At 47.4% G+C, this 23307-nt stretch overlaps 1 protein-coding gene across 7 annotated transcripts in view; it reads left to right on the forward strand.

The window, feature by feature from the left end:
• Positions 1-23307, forward strand: part of ARHGEF3 (Rho guanine nucleotide exchange factor 3) — a 284680-nt gene that overhangs the window by 16370 nt on the left and 245003 nt on the right. For all 7 annotated transcript variants that reach the window (XM_070237342.1, XM_070237338.1, XM_023620236.2 and 4 more), the window contains one exon: positions 19795-19887. In XM_070237342.1, the coding sequence (XP_070093443.1) occupies positions 19826-19887 (62 nt within the window). In that variant the 5' untranslated portion in view covers positions 19795-19825. The remainder of the gene's footprint in view (positions 1-19794; positions 19888-23307) is intronic.

Genomic DNA, 23307 nt, shown 5'->3' on the forward strand with positions numbered 1-23307 from the left:
CTCAGTTGTTCCTTAGTCCAGAGCGAGGAAAGATGTTAAAGACCTAAGTAAGGCATTGGTCAGGGCAGAAAATGCATGTAGGCAGAGCAGCTCGATTCTCTGTCACAGCTGGAGAAACAATGTAAAAGCGTCATCTGCCTGGGTTCAGATGCTGCCTCTGCCATCTGACGGGGTAACCTCAATTTCTTGGGGATGAAATAATCACACCCCACCTCAGGGAATTGTTTTGAGGACTAAATGAGTTACTGCACAGAGTGAGAGGGGCTCACTGAGCATTAGCTGTGGCAGCTGCTGTGTTATGATGCCAAATTCTTAAAAGTGTAAGAGGAGTTAAATATAGAATTACCATATGATCCAGCAATTCCACTCCTGGGTATATACCCAAAAGAATTGAAAGCAAGGACTCTAACAGATGTTTGCACACCCATATTCGTAGCAGTGTTATTCACAATAGCTAAAAAGTGGAAAAAACCAAGTGTGCGTTGGCAGATGAATGGATGGACAAAATGTGGTATATACATACAATGGAATACAGTCATGCACCGCGTAATGACGGACCACATATACGATGGTGGTCCCATAAGATTAGTACCATATAGCCTAGGTGTGTAGTAAGCTATACCGTGTTGGTTTGTGTAAGCACATTCTGTGATGTTCACACAAAAATGAAATTCACCTAATGACGAATTTCTCAGAACATATCCACCTTGTTAAGCAACGCGTGACTATCACTCAGCTGTGGAAAGGAAGGAAATTCTGACGCATGCTACAACATGGGTGAACCTTGAAAACATTAAGCTACCTGAAATAAGCCAAATACAAAATGACAAATATTGTATGATTCCATTTATATGAGATACCTGGAATAGGCAAATTCATAGAGACAGAAAGTAGAGTAGAGCTTACCAAGGGGCTGGGAGGAGGGGAGAAAGGGGAGTTATTGTTTAATGGGTACAGAGCATCTGTTTGGGATGATGGAGAAGTTTTGGAGATGCATAGTGGTGATGATTGTATGACATTGTGGATGTACTTAGTGCCACTGAATTGTACACTTAAAAATGGTTAAAATGGTAAATTTCGTGTTACGTATATTTTACCACAATAAAAATGTGTAGGAGGAGTTAGAGGGTGTGAATGGGTGTGAATATAAGAGTGAGTCTCCTGGACTTTTTAATTTACAGCTTGAGGTTATATCAAAATAGAGCACATAGTGAAAAAAACAGGCAGAGACCAAAAAGAAGTGGTGGTGGCAGTGGGGTAAATGACCCACAAGAGCCCAGAGGGTCCTTCTAAGGTCTGATATTGAAGACTGGGATTTGGCGTGGTAGGAGCAGGCCACCAGGCCGGAGGGTGAAAGCTGATAAAAAGGAGAGTGTGCAAACGGAGAGTTCTTAGTGACTGTGGGCAGGTCAGGCCGGTTCCGGTCAGATGGGCCCAGCGCAGGCTGGAGCCCATGTGAGTCACAGCCCAACCCCTAGCGAACCAAGGGATGTGGCAGGGAGGGGCTGGGCTGTGAGTCAGAGGCCACTGCTGCTGTGAGCTTCCTCCAGGCGAGGCCCCCCTCCAGGTCCCTGATTCGGCTTCCCCCACTGTGGGGGTAGAGGCAGGTGTACCCACTTCCTGTGCAGGCCATTGGGAAGGCTCCCCAGCAGAACCTGGAAGTTTCTAGAGTTCTTTTGCAGCTTCTTTTTGGAAACACAAATAACAGCAGCTACATTGGTTGAGCACTTGGTGTGTGCTGGCTCTGCACACTTCATCTCCTTCAAGCCTCAGTCTCACCCTATCAGCTAGTTTTATCAGTCTCTCTTTATAGAAGAGGAAATGGGCTTATAGGGGCCAAGCAACTTGCCGAAGGCCACACAGGCTGCAAATGGCAGAGTTTCAGGAGCCTGGACTTGTAAACATGCTGAAACACACACACACACACACACACACTTGTGCGCACACAAATACACACTCATGGAAGGTTAGACTCCAAAATGTGACTTATCTCTCTAGGTCATAGGTTTAAAGAGGATTTTAATATTTTTTATTTGTGCATATGAAAAAAGTTAGAAAATGCAGATAATAAATATATTTCACAACAAAAAACACATTATTAAATATGATTGCATTTTAGCATTTCAGGTCATTCTTATTGGTACCTTTGGGATCTTGTAGAGCGGATGACGTTAAACAAACCCACTGAGTGCTGGACACTGGGAGTGTCAGAGTCATGACAGCTCTATCCCACGTTTATTGGGATAAAACTGTAATGGCATTTCCAAGAGACCAGGCTCCGTAGGAACAAGTTACCATAAATGTTACAATAGATAAAAGAAGTGTAATGTAGATTGCCCCTTCAGGGAGCAAGCTGTAATACTCATTTCCAAGGAGTTGCCTTCCTGTGTGGAAAAGCCCACACGTCTTGTTTTATGGAAAGAAACTTGCTCTTTCAAGACTTTTATTTGAAAGAGATTCTGGGATATATGTAACCTTTCCTTGCTTTACAATCACTTCTCGATGAATGTGGCAATAATAAGAACAGATCTGAAAATTTAAAGCCCAATAAATATGGGGAAAAGGAAATTCATTTTAGCCAGTAGTTTCAATCGTCTTCTGAATTTTATCAGAGTTGCTAACTTCTTAGCAAAACTGACTCATTTGGGGGCCCCTCAACTTTCACTGTCTGTCTAATGCCAACCGCAAAATCAATGAGAGTGAAAATTAAGCACCTGCTTTTTGTCCATTTCAGTAAGAGGCATTGATTGATTGATTCATTCATTCAACAAGTATGTGTTGAGTGGTATGATGGCTGGGGTTTACTTCACTAGGAGGGATATAGAAGAATAAGGTTAGGAATGAATTGATCATTGAAGCTGTATGATGAGCACATTCTTTCTACTTTTGTATGTGTTTGAACTTTTACATTCAAAAAAGTTAGAATACATAATGTTGAGTACTTACCTTGGGCCAGGCCATGTACTAGGTGCTGGGGAGGCCGTGGTGGCAAGACAGGCTCAGACTCTGCCCTTCTGGAGTCAACAGACTCATTCAGGAAACAGGTATTAATCAAGTAGTCACATGAATGCAAGTAAAATTACAGCTGAGGTGAGGGCTGAGAAGTCATGAGCAGAGATGCACAAGTCTGCAGTGTAGACCCCTTTCCACCCAGGATTGGAGGAAGAGCTAAGAGTGCTCAGCTTGAGGTTGCACCAAGGGGCAGGGGTATATGTGTGTGTGTGTGTGTGTGTGTGCGCGCGCGCGTGCGTGCGTGTGCATTTGTGTGCCAGCACAGTCAAGGCTGAGAGGAGTCTTTTTCCTGAACCATAGTGTGATAGAAGGATTTATTTCAAAGTAGACCCGTTGACTGAATGCCCTCAGAGAGCTTTTGTGGTGCATGTTCAAGAAGATAACTGAGGTATAGCATAGTTCCCCAATGGATTCCGATTCTGCTTAGAAAAACTCCAAACTTTTTCTTACGTTTATCTACATGTCCTGCCATTCCCTATTGTGCCTTCTAGCAGGATCCCCATTTCTGTTCTTTCTCAGCCTTTGAGTATGCCATTCCTCCTATCCGGAATTTATTCCTTCTCTTCTTAGGGCCAGGTCCTTTCCATATGTAAGTCTTGGCTCCAGTGTTACAAGGGAGGCCTTCCCTCAGCACTTCTCCCTGTTTACTTTCTCTTCCTCCATTTTTTCTTAGTCGTTTCCCCAAGCTGTGAGCATGGTGACAGCAGGGGCTATGTCTGGTCATATCCTGTGGCTTCTCTGCCTCCTGGCCCGTAGATGCAGATAGCAGGCACTCAGTGGATCTGACAGTCAAGTGCTAGCTTATGTTGTCCCTAAGCATATTCCTACATAATCATTTTGTATTTTAAAAGGATTTTGACCCATGTACAATTGTCAAAATGGACTTCCGGGAAGTTATGGAAGCTTCGTGTGAGATGAACGTGCTTTGTCTATGGTTTGTGTCCAGAAATCCAAACAATAGGGACATGTATGTCTGATTTATTTGGGCTGCAGGAGGCGAGGTGCAATTAGATGTTTCTGCAGGGTCCAGGTAAAGGACAGGGGGGTCTCTGGGAAGCTGGTTTCTTTCTCTGGGTGTGACAGAGATTAGTCCTTCATGTATGTCTGGTTTGTGGTCACAGCTGACAGAACTTTACCCTAAAATTACACCCCAGTCACCCCTACCTCAAGCTATATATAAAAATAACTCGAGATGAGTTGAGGACCTAAATGTGGTAGGCAAATCAATGGAGATTCTAGAAGATAATGGAGAAGCATAGCTGTATGAAATTAGGTGAGATACAGATTTCTTAATAAGACAGAAAAAGCACTACTGTAATGGAAAAAGTCTATAAATTAGACTTTGTTTAAAGTAAGAATTCTTTATCAAAAGACTGAGAGAGTGAAAAAGCAAGCTGCAGTCTGGGAGAAGATATTTGAAATATGTATGTCCAAGAAAGGATTCTTATCCAGAATATGTAAAAAAACTTCTACAAACCAATAAGAAACAGACAGCTCAATTTAAAAAAGATAAAAGACTTTAGGAAGCATGTCACCAAAGTGGATTCCAAATGACCAATAAACATATAGCAAGGTGCTTAACTTTGGGAGTCATCAGAAAATTTTAACCTCAATGAGATACCATTATCTCTCCACCCAGCATGGCTAAAATGAAAAAAAAAATGATAATATACATGTTGGTAAATATATGAAACAACTGGAATTTTCATATACTGCTTGTGGGATGTGAATTGGTACAATCACTCTGGAAAATCGTTTAGGCAGATTGTACCAAAACTCAACGTATGCGTACCTGTGCTGCAGCAGTTCCACTCCTAGGCATATACCTGAGAGAAGTGAGAGCAGATGAGCGCCCAAGGACTTGCACAGGAATGATCAGAGCAGCTTTACTCATAGTTACCAAAAAATGGAAACCACCCAAATGCCCCTCAATAGCTATATGGATAAGCAAATTGTGATATATTCACACAGTAGAATATCCTCAGCAATGATAAAGAACGCTTGGGTAGGGCTTTAACTGGGAGGGGAAGGAGGAAACCCTTCTAGGGCAAACGTTTTATATTTTGATTAGGTTGGTGATTGCATGGGGGTATAAATATCTAAAAACATTATTGAGTTGTACACTTAAGATTTGTGTCGTTTATGGATGTCACAAACTATTTATCAGTGTATACCTTGGGGAAAAAACACGTGCTAGGCTTTTTCTAGAGTCCTTGGAGGAAGGTTGGCGAGCTGAAACAATGTCGGAGGCCGTGGCGGGCTGGAGGGGAGGTGAGGATGGAACCTGCGAGGGGCCTGAGTTTTCCCTGCGTGGAGCCCCTTCTGGCCTAGGGGCCGGCGGTAGCGATTGCTCCTGTGTGTTCTTCCTCGTCCTCGCCCATCGCGCCCTCACATCCTGCAGCATGTGAGCAATAGCTGCCACTGGTCCCTGGCATGATCCTTATCTTGCGGAAAAAATCCTGCTTGGGAGGGAGGGTGGCCTTTCCTGATTCTGGTGCTGTTTGAGGGATAGGTGCGTCTGTCTGGTGCTCTCCTCCGACTCCCGGCAATGTCCAACCAGGAAGGGGAGGGAACCTGCCTGTCGGCTAGCTTTACATGAAGCCGAGGATTAAATGGTGGTGGTGGTTGGTGTTACTGGATAGGTTGGAGGGGATCCAGTGAGGAGGTGGAACCCGCCTCTGTCTGCCAGGTCACATCTCTCAGCACCCACACCCTGGGCTGATCCTCAACAACAAATTAAAGCCTGTTATGTAGATTGCCCAGGGCGGCCTGAGGGGTCTTCTGGGGCAGACCTCCAAGCTGAATGGACCTCAGTGCCCGGGGACGTGGTTTGTGCTCCAGGGGGTCTCCGGCTCTGTGCTTGGGTGACCTGGCTGGTGTCTTTTTGAGAAAAGGACGTGCTTCATTTCCAGGCCTACGGGCCGGCTGCTTGGCACAGTATAGGCACTCCGGTTGTAGATCTGAATGCCAGCATGGTTTGGCTTTTATTTATTTGTGTCTTTGTGGCCTGCCATGTTCTGTAAAAGTTTTAAGCCACTTTACCGACAAAAGATGAGGAAAGTGTGGGGGTTGAGAGTATGCTATGCTCCGGAGCGGAATACCTGGCTTCTCAGGCATGACATTGTACCAGGGACAGGTGGCAGCTAGTGCTCAGCTCCACAGGATGAGAGGGCGAGCGGCACGAGAGCAAGGACAACACATTGGCTGGTGGCCTTGGGCAAGTCACTCTGCCTCTTCATGCTTCAGTTTCCTTATTGGATGATAGAGGGTAAGTTAGGGATAAGTCTGGGCAATGTGAGAACAGTAACAGTGCCACCTTTTGGGTTGTTGTGTGGATTTAGTGAGGTAGTTAACATAGAGCACTTAGAAGAGTGCTTGGTACACAGTCAGCACTCAATAGATGTTCGTGGTGGTGGCGATGGTGAAGAGTGTTTAGACGTGCTAGAATAGTAAAGCGCATCAGTGCCCACGGTGGGGCAAGTGAGTCCGTGTGTGGAGAGCATCTGGCGCTCACCTGCACACGTGGGGCTCAGGGAAGGTCCACGGGCTTTATTATTTTTATTATTCCATCATCTGACCACAGACCCTCCACCCTTGTCTACAGTTACAGCATCAAGAAGCTGCATGTTTTAAGAAGTTTGGTACAAACTCGTTTGATGACCAAACCTGACCTCAGTTCATAGGAGGCTGTTTATAGTTTATAGCAGAAATCGTCACATGTTCAGCTGCAGAAATATTTCTGTATTTGACTATGGATGCTGTGTCTGACCCGGCTGGGGTTTTACATAACATACTGTACATACTTCATATTACCTTTCTAAAATGCAAAGGTTATGAATTCTGAAACATGTCCAGCTCCATGGGCTGGGAAGAGAGATTGTGGACTTGTCTGCTATAGTTTATTCTCCAGTTGGCCAGTTAGGCCATTTTCTCTTTTTTGCTGATATGAAAGAATGCTGCAATGAGCCTCCTTGAGAGACTGGAGTGCTGGCTCAGCGGGGATGTGGATTTTAAATTTTAGTAGCTATTGACAAATCGTCTTTCAAAGGGATGAGAGAAACAGATAATTCCACCCCTAGCATGTGAATGTGAACTTGGTCATATTCCTCCCCTGCTTCTGAGAGCCTCTTCGGCTGCCTGGCCTACAGGCTTATGTCCTCGTTCCTTTCTGTGCTGTGCACAGACTTCCCTTCCCAGTCAGGCCTCTGCCTGTCTGCCTGGTCTCTGATTCCCTGGCCTTTCTGCCACCACCATAGTTGGGCCTCAGACCAGCTGCAGAGTCTGAGGTCGGTCAATGACCATCCCCTACCCTACCCCATTCCCACCACACACCCCCGTACTGTATGCCCAGAGGCTCAGCCATGGGCAGGACAGAGCTGTCCCTGTTCTGTGGCCTTGCCTTCTGGGGGAAACTGGGGGCCCAACTGAGTTCTGGTAGTTCTGTCAGGTCACTAAAGGCCTTGGAGCTGAGAGGAGCTGGAGAGCGAGAGGGCAGGAGGGGACACTCTGTGAGAAGGCCGGGGCCACCGGCAGGAAGATTTGTATCTTCAGGCAGTGGGAAGTCCTTGCAGAGGGTTAAGCCGGAGAGTGACTTGGCTGACTGGGCTGGTGATTTCAATACTTAGGTCGTATTGGAGGTGGTAAGTGGTGGTAGCAGTTGAGTTGGAGAGAATGGGGTGGACAGAGAAGGGTCAGGCCTGATTGTACATGAAGGGTAAGAAAAGGAAAGGGTCAAGAATGCCTCTCAAGTCTCTGGATTCACAGCATGGTGGACAGAGGTGTCTTGCCCTGAGCCTGGGACTCAGGAGGAGGAGGGGACAATATGAAAAGAGCAAGAGCTCCTGGGGCTGGCCCCGTGGCCGAGTGGTTAAGTTCGCATGCTCCGCTGCAGGCGGCCCAGTGTTTCGTTGGTTTGAATCCTGGGTGCGGACATGGCACTGCTCATCAAACCACGCTGAGGCAGCGTCCCACATGCCACAACTAGAAGGACCCACAACGAAGAATATACAACTATGTACTGGGGGGCTTTGGGGAGAAAAAGGAAAAAATAAAATCTTTAAAAAAAAAAAAAAAAAAAGCAAGAGCTCCAGCTGCTGGGGTTCAAATCCCGGCCCAGCCCATGTTGGCATCAGGACCTCGGGCAGGGCATCTCAGCCCACTCTGAGCGTCCCTGGTCTCATCTGTAAGATGGGCATGAGGACAGGCCCTTGTAGGGTTTTGGTGAATATTAACAGGAGTCGAGGGACTGGCACACCGTGGGCGCTAGGTAAGTGCACATCTTTCCCTCCCTTATGCCATGAAGCCCCCCAGCCTCCTGGATCTAGCTTCACTCTTGGAATTGCCTCCCTAGCTATCAGTTTCTGGATTCCTCTTCTTGTCAGTCCTTGCTTTCATTTTCCTGCTGGATTCTGAATCCCTCAGAACCCAAATTACAGGTGGTGGCGCCTGGAGATGTGCATTTCAGAGACGTTCCCCAGATGAACCCAGCTGCTCCCTGTAGGGCAGGAACCGTGTCTTCTCAGAGCCAGTCCCATGGGCGACCGTGGGTAAAGGCTCCCAGAATGAATGTATGAATGAACCATCAACTAGATGGCTTTGATCTTCTGCAGATAAACCCACAGATAAACCCAGCTGGGCTGATCCAGTTTCCAGAGCAGCCTAGTGCTGGGCTGGCTGCCTCAGAGTCACCTAGGGCAGGGGGAGGTGGGTGGGTGGGTCTTTAGAGTGCAGATTCCCAGGCCCGGCCTTGGTGATTCTGAGTCAGAAGGCCCGAGCTGGGCCAGAGCATGATTCTGTGCGTGGGTGATTCTGTGCCCACTACTTCAGGACACCTGTGAGCTCTGAGCGCTGTGGGTCCTCCTGGCTCTGACATCCCGTGACTGTCATGGAAATGCAAGGCCCTCATTCTCAGCTACAGGCTCTGGCACGTCCTGCCCTGCTGAGTGAGGTCAGTTTTCTTGGTGCAAGGTCCCCAGGTGGGGTTTCTGAGTAGTGGCCATGGCTGCTTCCCTCCAGCAACCAGCAGAAATTAATATGCCCAGCTGTTCTGAACTTGAGTGTCCCTCTGCTGCTACCAAAAATTACACAAGGGCAAGTGTCTTTATCACAGCTGATGCCCCCAAAACTTGGGGGCCTGTACCCCAAATTTGCTTTGGTTTGTGGTCTCTTTCATCCTGCCAGCCCCTTGGAAGGGGGTGCTGGGGAGCAGCTGCTCTCACCCCAGCAGAGCACAGGGCTTAAGTGCCAGGCTTTGCCTCCGGAAGCATCTGCCCCTTTCCGTTCATCCCTCCCTGGACACAGAGGAACGATTATAACCAGACGAAGGGTCCTCCTTCACTCCTGTCTCCCTGCTGCCTGCAAATTTCTGGATGGGTTTTGTCAAAGGCGCAGTCTTGCTCTTGATCTGTGCAAGTCTGCTGAGTGGTAGAGGGCCCCTTGCAGTGTCAGAAGTGCCTCCCTGGTTAATTCTCTGCCCAGCAGTGGGTGAAGGTTCAGCAGCTGGCAGAGCCAGGCCGATGCTGGACGCATCACTTGGCTGGCCGGACTCCAGATTGCTCACACCTCATTGTCATTTCTTGTGTGTGTTGTGGGCGTGTGCCTCTTGGAGAGGAGAGTTAGAGATCTGTAATCCTGGAGGGGCTCTTACAAAGCAGATCCAGGTCTCGGCCCCTAGGATCGGGGAGGGGGGTACTGGGTGGGCTGACAGCCTCTGTGTGTCTGGGCCAGCAGGTGGGGTGGAGGCTCAAAGGCTCATCTAGGGTGACTGTCACTCAAGCCACTTTCTTCATCCCTGTGGCTGAGGGGGCGGTTTACTGCCTCCTGAGATCTCTGTGCCTGTACAATCTTGCCTTCTGGGTGGGTCTGGAGTGGCTCCTCGCCGGGTATTTTCCTATTCTCTGGAAGCGCTTTCCCCCTTCTTTTAATCCTCCTGTTTGCACAGCATCCCAGCTGCCCTGAGCTCTCTTCATTCCAGCAGGGGTCTCCTCTCCCTTCCAGCTCCCCAAGACCTACAGTGCCGACTACGACATGGGCTCTGGAACTGACACGTGGGACCTCTGACAAGTTGTTAACCTCTCTGAGAGCCCTCTGTTTTCTTGTCTTTTTTGTTTTTTGTAAAGAGAGAGGGGACGCTAACCCTTGGGAAGCACCATGCTGGGCTCTTCGCTTACACTTTTTCATTGAATTCCCACAAAAGCCCCATGAGGTAGATACCATTATGACCCCTGTGGGGGGAAACCAAGGCACAGAGCAGTCCTTTCCAAGCTCTCATGGCTGCTAAGTGGCGGAGGTCAAATTAGAGTCCCAGGAGTGTTAACTTCGGAACCCAAGGCCTTGATTGGTTGCCTATATTGTAAATGTTTTTATAATTTACAACATAGTTGTTTTAGTAGCTTATGGCAAATCATGTTGTTGTGGAATTATGGTATCATGGAATCACATCTCTCTTGCATTTAACTTATGTAAACTAAACTAGGAGCTCCTAGAAAAAGGGAACAATGGTTTAATTCTGCTATTCCACTTATGTGAGTGTGCGTTCTGGAGAGAGTGGGAGATTGGCAGTGGTGAATCTGTGGGTCTCTCAAGCTGGCCCCAAACCCCGCATGTTCCAACAGTACAGGCAGCCCTGTGTGTGTCTGAATGTCACAGGTCTGCATGTTCCCTCTGTCCTGAGCACCGACTTCACCTGGAGTGCAGTTGAACACACAGCCACCTATTCGAGCGCTGGGTCATCCTGGGCTCCTTGAGGAAGTGGAGCCCCTCTCCAAGATGTACCTTCCTGAGGGGCTTTCCAGGGGAGTTGTGGACCCTGAAGGATTTTCTCACTAACTTTAGAATTTGCCCTCCAGTGTCAGAAGGCTACAGTTGGTCCTCTCCTTTGCAGGGTCTTTCTCAGCTGACACCTGGGATCAGAGCACAGAGATGGAGCTCAGATTTGGCCAGAGAGTTTTCTAGGGTAGTCGGGCTGCATACTTACTCAGGTGCCAGAGTCTATGGGATATTGGAAGTTTAGAGGCCTGGACCCAGGAGTCAGACAGACCCAGCTGCTCAGTCACCATTGTCTACTTCCAGCCGCTGGAGCTTGGCCAAGCTGCTTAAGCTGGAGTTCGTTTTCTTCTCTGTAAAATGTGGATAACAGTGTGCATCTCCTGGGGATCTTGTGTGACTGAATGTGGGTACAGAGTAGGTCCTTGATATGTCTTGGTCATCTCTTCCCCTTAACTAGAGCCCCACAGATTCCACTGAATTTTAAATTGTCTCCAAGTGGCTAGCTACATACAGTTCTTGAAACATTATTTATAGTGGGGCTTCTAAGAGAGCTCACCTTTTTTGCAGGTGTTTTGAAGCACTCTTTGGGTGTGAAGTGTGCTGTAGTTACGCATTTGTCCTTCAGGTAGTGAATGATGGTGGCTGAGGCACGCTGGACTGCGGTCTGTGAGCTGAGTTAGTGAGAGGGATGTGTGTCAGTTCTCTGACGTTCATTTTAACAAATGCCCTGGGTGGGGAAGGATCAGGTCAGCAAAACTTTCCCTGCCCAAGAAATCCAGTTTTATCCCTAGTTGGGAAAATTGGCAAGAGGGCCAATCTTTTCTAGGGCCATTTTACATAACTGTCATCTCCTTTTTGGACTTCTGTTTAGGGGAGGAGGGACAAGCATCATTATTTTTTTATGTTTGTGTCCTGGTTCTTCCACTCACTAGCCCTGTGAGCTTGCACAAGTCACTTAAACCCCTCTCTGCCTCAGTTTCCTCATCTGTGTGAAGGAGATAAGAGTGCTTGCCTCGTGACGTTGCTGAGGGGGTCAAGTGGGATCAAGCATTTGAAGCCCTCTGCAGGGTGCCTGGCACATAGGAAGGCTGCCATCACTGTTGCCTGTGGTGAGGAGGAGGACAGTGATGACAATGGTGATGATGATTGTGGTTCCCAGAACCCTGGGCAGCCTGAGTGCCCTCCCTCAGATGGACTCTGCTTGGGAAGTGTCCATCTTAAGCAGACAGCACAGATGGGAGACCCCAGTCTGCTCCGACCACTGTGTCTTACTCTCTCCCACCTTTGAGTCCCCCGTGAAAGGCTAAGCATGCTCTCTGTTCATCAACAAAAGTGGACTGAGTGTTCATTCAAGACCTTATTGGAGAGACCTAGAGAGGGGCAGGCAGGTGGGAGTGGTTTTACATAAAGCAAGGATTTTCACACTTTTTTGTTGTTGTTGCAATGGAACTATTTTATAGTATGAGAACTTACCCAAGAATCACATAGGTGTGGTGGTGCCCTTGTGGAAATCAGAATACCCTTCGGCCTAAGGACAGGCAGCCTGGAGCTGGACAGGACTTGACCACTGGTGGTGTCTCCCCACCAAACCCGCATTCTAGACTCTGGGATCTGAGCTTCCACTGGGAAGACTGGAGACTTTTGATGAGACCCTGAGCACTGACCTAACCACCTCTCCACTCCTTCCCAAACAAGCATGCGATGGAAGCCGTGTGAACCCTGCCAGCCTTTACATATACAGTGAGACCTGGACTGTCCCCTGCTGCTGTGGGGGGCTAAGGTCAGCCCCTCCATGTAAATAAGCCGTGTGGAGAGCCACCTGCCTAACCCGAAGGCTGCCTGACAAGAGTGAAGTTCGAAATACTTGTTGGAGCAAGGGTGATAATGGCATTGGCCTGTTGCATCCGTTTCATCACTGGGGCATCGTGATATTTTGTCTAGATATATAGCCCCTGAGTCCTTGGGTCTCTAGCATATATCTTCCTTATGACTTAAGGGCTTGGGTGGGTGCTGTGGGGTTTTGCCTCTTGGAGCCTTGTTCTTCTGTGATTCTCAGGTGGCCAACTCCCCAGGAGGCCACTTTATTTCTTCAGCTGTGTAGTGGTAACCTCTGTGGTGTCCTGCTTCTGCATCAGGTGTGTACCATCTTTCATTAGAATGGAGAAGGGCAGTTAGCTGAATTTGTTCATCCATTCAACAAGTATTGTATTTGTCAGTGTGCTCGCTGTTGGGGTGTCACAAAACCCGGTGCAGGTGAGGAGACACATGTGTACACATCAGTGGGATGTGAGTGAGGGAGGAGTGTGGCAGGAGCACTAGGGAGACACTAGGGGGGCTCTAGGAAAGCCTGAGGGGCCATGGGTGGCTGAGTTTACAAAATGTCTCTCAGTGGGTGGTTCTGGGGACCTCGTTTCCAAGTTCTTGCCCCAACAACCCCTCATGACCTCCACAGTGTCTGGCTTCCAGGAAGGGTGGAGTAGAAATACAAATAAAAATAGATAACACTAACCAGTAATTGAGGACAACTTCTTGGCTAAATCCTTAGTGTAGATTGTCTCATTTAACCTGGAGGTGACAGGCCACAGAGATGAGATCCAGTGGTACTCCAGCCTTCCTCATACTTTCCTTCATCTCCTTCTCACTCTCTTCCTTCCTATTACTTATGCTGTGCCCTTTATCCAGAGCAGCCCTGGCTTATCGGCCTGGCAGGCTCTTATTCCTCCTTCAAAACTCAGCCCAGGCATCACCTCCTCTGAGAAGCCTTCCGTGATTCCCTCAGGCTGATGTAGGTGCTGATATCCATGTAACTGTACATCTCTCCATTACTGCTTTATCACATTGTACTGTAATGGTCAGTGGTTTTTTTTCTTAAACTTTGAGACAATTTTAGTAATCTTATAATACGTAAACACTTTTTTTTTTAATTCTTGTAAAGATGCTAGTGGTACAGATGTAACTGAAGCTTGCCTTAACCTCCAGCCAGTCTCAGGTCCCTTCTCTGAGGCAGCCATTTAAAAACAGCATCTCCTCAGTAGTCTGCACGCTCCTAGGGCACAGGCACTTTCATCTGTATCCACATAGATGCTCTAGCCGATCTGTGGGAGGACGAGCATGTGTGGATGGCACAGATGCACTGCCGTGTCCACACCAGCCAGAGCACCGTTTAGTAACTGACTGCAGGCGGACCTCAAAGGACAAGAATGCTCAAGCTAGAGCCAGCTGCCGGCACTGTGGGCCCCGATGTGATGTCTTCACAATGGCATGGCTGCTGCTGTCGTTATCTCTGGCTCAGTTTAGTGGCTACAGCAGCCCTCAAGGTTGGTGGCCTTGTTTCCAGCCAAGGCCTCTGGGTCAGATTTCTTGGCCATTGGGGAGGTGAGGTCATCTGGGGCAGAGGGCTTGAGACCTTGTGGTCATGGACTAAATCGTCCAATCAGCTTTCAGCTGTGACTTTGGCTTCAGCCCTGAGGTTGGCAGACAGAAAAAAGTGTACTCAGCTCTCTCCCAGTTCTGATAAAAGCCCAGAGGACAAACCCTGGCTGTTGTTTATTGATAAATGTTTATAAAGCCCCCCGAATGCCAAGCATGATACAGAGCGAGGAACATACGGAGGTTTTGTAACTCTTTCCAGAGGGTGTGTCCTCTTTTGAGATCTGAGGCTGAAAAGATCTTATTTGGTCCAGAGTCTTGATTTGTTATTTGTGTACTTGTGAGGGTCTTTTTTTTTCTTACTATATCTTTTTTTTTTTTTTTTGGTGATGGAGCATGTCAAAGTGTTTATTAAGCACCAATGATATGCCTAACCCCTGATTCAGGGGTGGCATTATAGAAGCAGAGTTGGGTCTGGGTCAAGAGCACGGGCTCTGGAACCAGAGTGCATGGGTTCCAATCCCATCTTCCCTATGATGAGCTTTGGGACCTTGGGCAAGTTAATTAGCCATTCTGTGCCTCCATTTCCTCCTATTCAAAAGAGGGATCTGGATAGCACCCACTTCACTGGGTGGGAAAGAGGAAATGAAATGATGCTTGAAGAGCTCTGAACCTGCTGCAGGACAGGTGCTCAGCAAAGGCTGTTAGTGGTAGGTGTTATTGTTAATCAGCATTAGAAGTTCCCATGCAGTCAGAACTACAAGGAGGGAATGGAATGTGCAAGTTTTCTGTTCTTGCGAGTTTGCAGTCTGTTTGGGGAGAGGAGACTAAGGTCCTTGATACTATTGGCAATTAACACATGACAGCAAGTAAGTCCAAATGGTGTAGTGTGTATTGCAAGTCCTATGGAAGTTTGGGGGGAGCCCTGGGAGGAGATGGGGCTCACTGTGGGTGTGTCAGGTAGGTGAAAGGAGTGAAGGACAGACAGAGGAAGGGCCATGCCGCAGGTGTCAGAAGAACATTCCAGGTCAGTCAATCTGGTGGGCAGAAATTGGCAGGATGGGGGGTGTTGAGATCAGCTGGGATCTGCTTCATACAGAGGGGAGATGACACATGCCTATGGAGTGGGAATGAGGTGAGAGAGACAGAGAAGCTGCTGCTGCTGCTTTTTTAGTTATAAATACATTTATTGTATTTTCATAACTATTGACCTTGAATGGTAGGATGAGGATGCCAAGTTGGGAAATTTAGCATTGCTGTATTGATTTATAGAAAACAAACACAGAACAACTTTATTCTTTGAGAGGATTACTGAGTACTTGGGCGGAGTGGGGGAAAACCCTTGAATTGACAAAATCATTGTTATAAAATTCTTAAAGCTTCTTATTGAAGCATAACATACCGGCAGAAAAGGGCACAGATCATAATTGTACAGCGTGATGGAGTTTTGCAAACTGAATGCACCTGTGCGAGCAGCACCCAGATTAAGGAACAGAACCTTGCCAGCACTCCAGTGGCCCCTTCGTGTCCTCTGCCAGCCACTGCTCCCCCTACAACTGCCACCCTGACAGCTAACGGCTTTGGGTAGTTTTCTTGGTTCTGACCTTTCTGCAGACAGACTTGTCCAGCAAGCACTCCTGTCTAGCTCAGCATCATCTTGTGAGAGTCATCCTTGTTGTTGCATGTAGCTTTAGATCATCGTTCTCATTGCTGTGAACTACTGCTGTTTATTTCATTCATTCTACTGTTGATGAGCATTTGGGTTGCTTCTGGTTTAGGGCTTGAGGTAGGCCAAATAATGGCCCCCCAAAAGATAGCCATGACCTAATCCCTGGTCCTGGGGGTACCATTCACTGATAATACCTGTGACTATGTTACCTTACATGGCAAAGGGACTTTGTAGATATGATTAAGTTAAGGATCTCAACACGGGGAGATGATCCTGAATTATCTGGATGGGCCCGATGTCGTCACAAGGATCCTTATAAGAGGGATGCAGGAGGATCTGGTTCAGAGAATGAGATGTGCCGAGGGAAGCAGAGGTGAGAGAAGAGAGAGATTTGAAGGTGCTACATTGCTAGCTCTGAAATGGAGGAAGGGGCCATGGGCCGAGGAATGCAAGTGGCCTCTAGAAGCTGGAAAAGGCAAGGAAATGGATTCTCTCCCAGAGCCTCCAGAAGCAATGCAGCCCTGCTGGCCCATTTAGACCTGTTTCTGACCTCCAGAACTCTAAGATGATAAATTTGTATGGTTTTAGGCCATAAATTTGTGGTAATTTGTTACAACAGCAGTAGGAAATTAATACAGGGTTGTTATGCATAGTACTACTGAGAACATTCTAGAAAATGTCTCTTGGTGCACATATGTTCCTAGGAGCAAATGCCAGTTGAGTAGCTGTTGCCACAGGCTTCCAGGGTGGTTGGACCAATTTTGTGCTTCCACCAACAGCAGGATGTGAGCGTTCTTGTTGCTTTACACCCTCACCAACACTTGGTGCTTCCTGAGAGGAAGTACTTTTCTATGAAGAATTAGCAGGATTTGACATGCAGTGGACACTTTGCAGGAGGTTGATGCTCAGCGAATGCTGGTCGGTGCTGATCCAGCCAGCTGAGGAGAGGAATGAGGAAGTGGCGGTGTCAGAGTTTCCAGCTGGGGAGAGTTAAAATTCTTCTTCCATGGAAGTGACTGGAGTGGGAAATGTGATTAACTTTAGATTAACATAAAACTTTCTGGCTGAAGAGTTAGACCAGCACTTATCTTCGTAACTTTCTGAGTAACCCAGGCGACTGGTGGGGATGGTGTGCCGTTCGGCCAGCTCCTCGGAGTTAGAAAAGGGCCCTCACCCAAGTGCTGTGACCTGAAGCCCGTCGCAGCCTCTCTGGCTCTGGTTTTGCTGTCTGTAAGCTGGGTGTGATCCTGCCTTCCTGCGGGGCTGTGGGTGGATGAGAGGCTCTGTGTGAGAGCTGCCAGGTCACAGCCCACAGATAGGAGGTGCTGAGTCAGCCGTGGTTTGGTCATTACCGACACTAGTATTAAGCATAAATTCCTTTTACAGAAGTTGGAAATCCCGGGTTTGGAGTGGTTAGGGGGTGGAGTGGCTGCCTTGAGAGGGGTCTGAGAATAGCACCCACTTGGTTGTCATCCAGGGCGGGTGAGGGCAGGCTCGTGGTCCACCCCTTTAGGGCTTCGTAGAGACACTGTCTCCCCACAGCCCTGAAACTGCTTTTGAAACCAAGTTCATTCACTGAACCCTTACTGAGCTTTGCCATGCATATTACAATACAATGGTTAAGAACACAGACTCCCAGAACAAACGCCTGGTTCAAGTCTCAGCTTTACCATCTGCTGTCTGTACGGCCTTTGGCAAATCTTTGTGCCCAGTTGCCTGATTCATATGGTGAGGCAGTATTGGCCTCCTAGGGCTGTCGTGAGAATTCGCTGAGATAATCTTTCTCCATGCCTGGCCCTTGGGCATGCCTCAGTGCTGGGGTACAGAGACGGGTGCCCCAAATCCCTTCCTCTAGCCACAGGCTGGAGGGCAATGGTTTACTGATGGCTGTCTGCAGAATACCTTCAATAACAGGAGGGAAAATCCTAAAGCCCTGACCTGGAATCAGCTGGTGGACCCTTGGAGGGCAGGCTCTGACCTCTCACAGCTGTTCAGGAAGTGTGGCTTTGAGGAGAGTCCTGCTGTTGGTATCATTTTGGGGTGTAGGTGTCAGATCCCCTTGAGTAGTTACTGTGCGGCACTAGAGCTCCGTATGCCGAGTAAATCTGGTTTCTAGGCTGAGGTGCAGTGGGCTGAGCTGTTCGCAGCTGCAGAAGCAACCCTAGAGTGGGCTTCTTGCTTTCTCCCCTCTCCCTCTATGGTGGGGATGCAGTGGCACCTCTGGGACTCTGAGCTCAAGTCCCGCTACCCTTCCATCTCCCCTCCTTCCAGGATCCACATCTTCCCTCTTGCCTTTTCTGGGCCCCTCCATAACGCACATACCTCAGCTGATGAAGTTAAGCTCTGATGGAAGCCAGAGCAGTGGCCCCAGACGGGGATCCAGATGCTAAAAATATCTCTTTGCAAGTTAAAAGAGCAGTAGCGTTGGGGGATGTGGCTGGGGATTCTCCCCAACACTGACTCTGGCCAACACCTTGTGGGGCAGGGGTCCCGGATGTCTGGTCCTGCTCACCTGGATCTGAGAGTTTATCTAAATGGTGCTTTGATCTGGGAGGAAGGCCAGACCCGTGGTGGAGCAGATGGAGGAGGATGAGTGGGAGATTCGGCCAAGAAGGCCTGTGATGATCAACAGTCAAGCAGCTGATATAGCAGACCTGAGCCGTAAAGACAGCACCAGCAAGGCAGATCACGGACACTAAAATTACCCTGAACCCTCTTTTCCCAGAAGACGCCAGGCTGGAGACCAACACACCATCCCCTCGATGTGGTCTACACAAACAGTTCTTCTAGCACTGAAACTGATGGCTGTTTCTTTGGTTGACACCAAGTGAAGTAGCTGGTTTGTGTTTGGAGTCATGCTATAGAAAGACAATCTATCTTTTAATGCTAAAACCACCCCCCGAGTGATGAGGAATACAGTACCCAAGACTGAAGTGGGAACCTCAGAGTCATATCTCAGACTCACACTGGGGCAAATGCTCAGGGAGTGGAATGGGGGGCGGAATCCTCCACCCATCAGAATATTCTCTCTCTAGTGCTATCTCTCTGTCTCTATCCCTTTGTCTCTCTCTTAGTCTCTGTCTCTCCTAAGCACATAGTCTTGAATCCTTAAACCTGGGTATCACATCCATTAGCATGGCATTTTACCATTCCAAGTAGTCATTTTGTGAAGTGAAGCTCACAGCTCATACTTGGGGATCCCAGGGTTCCTAATTCTGTGCCTGGTGCCCTCTTCTTGAGAGTTTTCACATGAGAAGCTATTACATGCTTGTTAACATTTCTTTATTCATCAAACACTGATTGAGTACCTACTTGAAATTGCATGCACTTTTACCAAGATTGGACATAAAAGAGTTTGGCCTCACCTGTCTCTATAGACACAGCATGTCTCAAACTCTGAATAACCAAACCCACCCTCAGAAGGGCCCCAATGAGAATATTTAATCATAGTGCCAAAAGGGATGAGAATTAACTAGCCATAAAAATAGGACCCAATAAAAACAGTAACTTAAAGAACAAAGACATTTTTCTCTAAGGCAGTAGTTCCAAGGCAAGAGAGTGGCCATGTTCCATGCAGTCAGTTGCAGGCCCAGGTTCCTTCTATCTTGTTGCTCTGTTACTTCCAAGTGTGTTGTCATCATCTGCATGGTCGGAGCTGAGTTCCAGCCAATGGGAACCAGTAGAAAAGTGGACAAGGCATGCCCATGTCTTAAGACCTAGATGGAGAAGAGGCACATATTACTTCCTTTCATATTCCATTGTAAACTCAGATACCTGGCTGCACCTAACTGCAAGGATGCCTAGGAAATGTGGTCCCTGATAAAACTTGAGTTACTATGGAAAAAGAGGAGAATGGATTTTGATGAACACTGTGTAGCCTTTGACATATTCCCCTTGTATGTATTTAATGCAGCTTTTTGTGTGTTTATAACATAAATGCACCCAGTTTCTATATATTGGTTGTTTTACTTTTTCAGAAAGAAGACTTGGGCCTGCCACACTGTGTCTATGGACAGTTCCACAGTAATGAATCAGTGTGTCTTCCGAGAAATGGAAGAAAACAAGGAAAGGTAAAAATATCTTTAAAAATGAAAATTAAAAAAATTTTTATATGCAGCAATGAAATGCAGTGCGAGACTTCCTCTAAGTCTGTATAAGTCATCAGAGGCCATCAAGAATTTGGAGATAGCAAAATTTCATGTGTCCCCTTTTCATGTCTCTAATTTCTGACACCAGAGGAGGGATACCTTTGTTAAGTATGAGGGAATTTTTCTAAAACTTAGAAGGAAGAGTTGGTGTAAATAGAACGAGTATGGTACAGAATTACACTCATGTGTTGCTTGACAGCAGGGATACATTCTGAGAAGTGTGTTAGATGATTTTTATCATAAAATTTAATAATATGTCTTAAAATGTTCTCAAGACAGTACACGTGAATCTACCTTGTTTTTATAGTGCCACAAAGTGAATAGTGTATCCATGGTATGAGAATCCCACTGTTTATCCCGCTGTTTTCCTGTTGGTGGTGGTGTTTTCCTTTTAGGTGGGTTCTGTGTTTTGCCCTTACGACAGTGCTGTGCTGTGCTTTCTGGCATATGCCTCCCGAGCACACAGGCAGGTAGTTCTCTTAGGTGGTTACTGAGGAGTGGAGTTGTTGGGCCGTCCTGTGTATGCATTTAAGATCTTAATAAATATTGCTGAGTTGTTCTCTAAAGACCGCTTGTCAACAGTGTACTGGGTTTCCTGTTTTCCCGCCTCCTGCTGCACCTCAGCTCTTCATGCTTTTTCGTTTTCACCAGTCTGTTGGGTGAACAATGGTATCTCTCCGTGGTTGTAATTTCCGTCCCCATCTCTTTACCCTGGGAAGTTCATCTTCTCAGGTCTCTCTGTTACTTGTTTTTATCTCCCAGCAGCCTCGGCGAGCCTCTGTCCTCACAGGGACTCGGTGACCTATCATGAGGCCCAGGGCATCTGGGCAGCCTTGGTCCTTCCCAGGAGCGGACACCACTTCCTTTTCTCTTCTGGAAAGTATCTAGAAGCTCCTCTAGGAGAGTTCATCACAGGATGACCTGCTTCTCCTTTGATCCCCAAGGTGGTTTTGAAGAGCCTTCGGTTGGATTTCCCTACTTTGTTCGGGTGGCTTCATCCACCACCGCCACCATCATCAGGAGCCACAATTTGAGTCTTTACCATGTTTCAGGCTCTGTGTGGATCACGTGGTTTACTTATCTTATTTAATTCTCCAGTGGTCCTATAAGGTAGGGAGTTGTGTTGTTACCCCATTATGGCCATTAGGTGATATTAGGACAAAAATTCATTTAAAACCAACCCAAACAGCAAAAACTCTCACACTGTGGAGCCCGAGCTCCTTCCCATTGCTCCACTTGGAGTGACCAACAGTCCCACGCTTGCCAAGTGGTGAGTTCTCCCTGTGGACATAGCTCTGGAGCCATCACGCCCATGTTTGCGGTTGCCTTAAGCACACTCAATTGTTGTTCCACATCCGTGGTCTTCCCAGAGGAGAATGTAGGAGTTGGGAGAGGTGGCTTTGGATTTTGTCCCCATCCAGCATATGAACACGGGCTCTTGCCTATCCCCAGCCCCTGTGTTCTGGTGTACAGCGGGGGTGGCGGCCTCACCTGCGTTCATCCAAAGCGCTTCTCCGGAAAGGGGTTTTCCTGGGTGAGCATATTTATCACAGGGAGTAAATATACTTTATGAGGATAAACATGCCCCCTGAACTGTGGCAGGAGAGGACGTTCTTTACTTGTGCCCGATAGACCTGATCAGTCACCCTACCCTGAAATGCTTAACTTTAGATCTCGTTCTAAAAGCAGGCAGAGTGCAATTTCAAAGGCCTTCCTGAGCCCCCTGTCCCCCCCATTATCTTTTAGAGACATAAAAACCTTAGGGCTGGAAGAGATCCTAGGCTCACGGCATCATTTCTTGCTTCTTCCTCATTACAGTTGTAAGCAGGCAGGCCTAGAGTGATGACATGACGGTCCGAGTTCACACAGAGACAAGCCTTGGTCTCAGGTCTCTGGGGTCTGGTTCTGGCTCTTTGCACAACCTCACAGCTACCTCTCATGTGATTAACAGGACACTGATCAGCACTTCTAAAAACTGAGCTTATTAGCAGATAATGCCTTGAGGGAAACTAGGCCATTGATCAATCAATGGATATATTTGTTCAGTGGGCATTTATTGAATACTACTGTGTGTATCAGAGACAAAAAGATGGGTAAGATATGAATTCTTAGGGAATTCAGAGTCTTGGTGAGGGGGTAGGCAGTTGCACACACCATGAGCAGTTGTTAAGTGGAAAAATTTAATTCTTCATTGGTCAACGGGGGGCTAATAAGGATATCTCCTGCACTGGATTGTTGGGGCATGTCCTGAGTTAATCAGAGTCAAGCACCTGGTATACGTAGAGTAAGCACCCAATAAAGGCAGCTGTTTGCACTTTTTGTTTGTTTGTTTGTTTTTATACCTATGTAGAGTGAGGAACCTAGGAAGATTTTTCTATCAGGAGCTTGATAGGGCCTGAACTGTGTTTTAGAAATGATAATTGGTTGACACAATTTCTCATTCTATATGCATTTATCTTTTTAGTGTCTGCCTCACCTACTGGACTTGCACTCCATGAGGCCAGGTCTTGTCTGTTTTGTTCATTGTCATTTACCCAATTCACAAGAACACAGGATTTCTAGAAGATTAAGCCCCAAGGGAGTGTCATTTTGTGTTGCCATCAGTGACTGTGGGGAGATAATATTGCTTCTCTGTGCCCCAGTTTCCTCAGCTGTGCAACAATGGAGTTACCACGTGGAATTTCTGATGCTCAAAGAGGAGAATTTTAGGGCCAGCCCCGGTGGCCTAGTGGTTAAGTTTGGTGTACCCCACTTTGGCAACCTGGGTTCGGTTGGTTCTTGGGTGCTACCTACCCCACTCGTTAGTTGCCCTGCTGTGGCCCACATACAAAATAGAGGAAGACTGGCAATAGATGTTAGCTCAGGGTGAATCTTCTTCGCCAAAAAAAAAAAAGAGGAGAATTTTAAGGGGAAAAGTCCTTACCCTTCATGTAAATCCTTCCTATAAGTGGACTTGTGGTGAAATAGGTAGATGGTTAGGACCCAGCTCATGCTGGAGAAATGGAAAGATTTAAATTTATTCATTCATTCACTTGGTCAGTCAGTCAGTCAACACCCATCATTGCTCAGCAGCCCTAATAAGCACTTTAGGAAAATGCTCAAATAAGAGATTAGGCTTTCCTTGCAGGGCCTTTCACTCTCAGATTGTACAAATATGTGTCTCTCTTATGAAAATAAAGATCTTCTCTGGCTCACTCATTTTTTCCAGTATGTTTTGAGCACCTCCTTTGTGCTGGCTCCACTAGACTTTTCTGTCCTGAAAGGTCTGGCCTTATCTGGCAGTGACTCCTCACATCTGGCCCAGGGCCCAGCACACAGTAGGCTCTCAGCCTGTGAGCAGCT

The sequence above is a fragment of the Equus caballus genome, chromosome 16 (assembly GCF_041296265.1).
Source record: "Equus caballus isolate H_3958 breed thoroughbred chromosome 16, TB-T2T, whole genome shotgun sequence".
In the NCBI taxonomy this organism is placed as follows: Eukaryota; Metazoa; Chordata; class Mammalia; order Perissodactyla; family Equidae; genus Equus; species Equus caballus.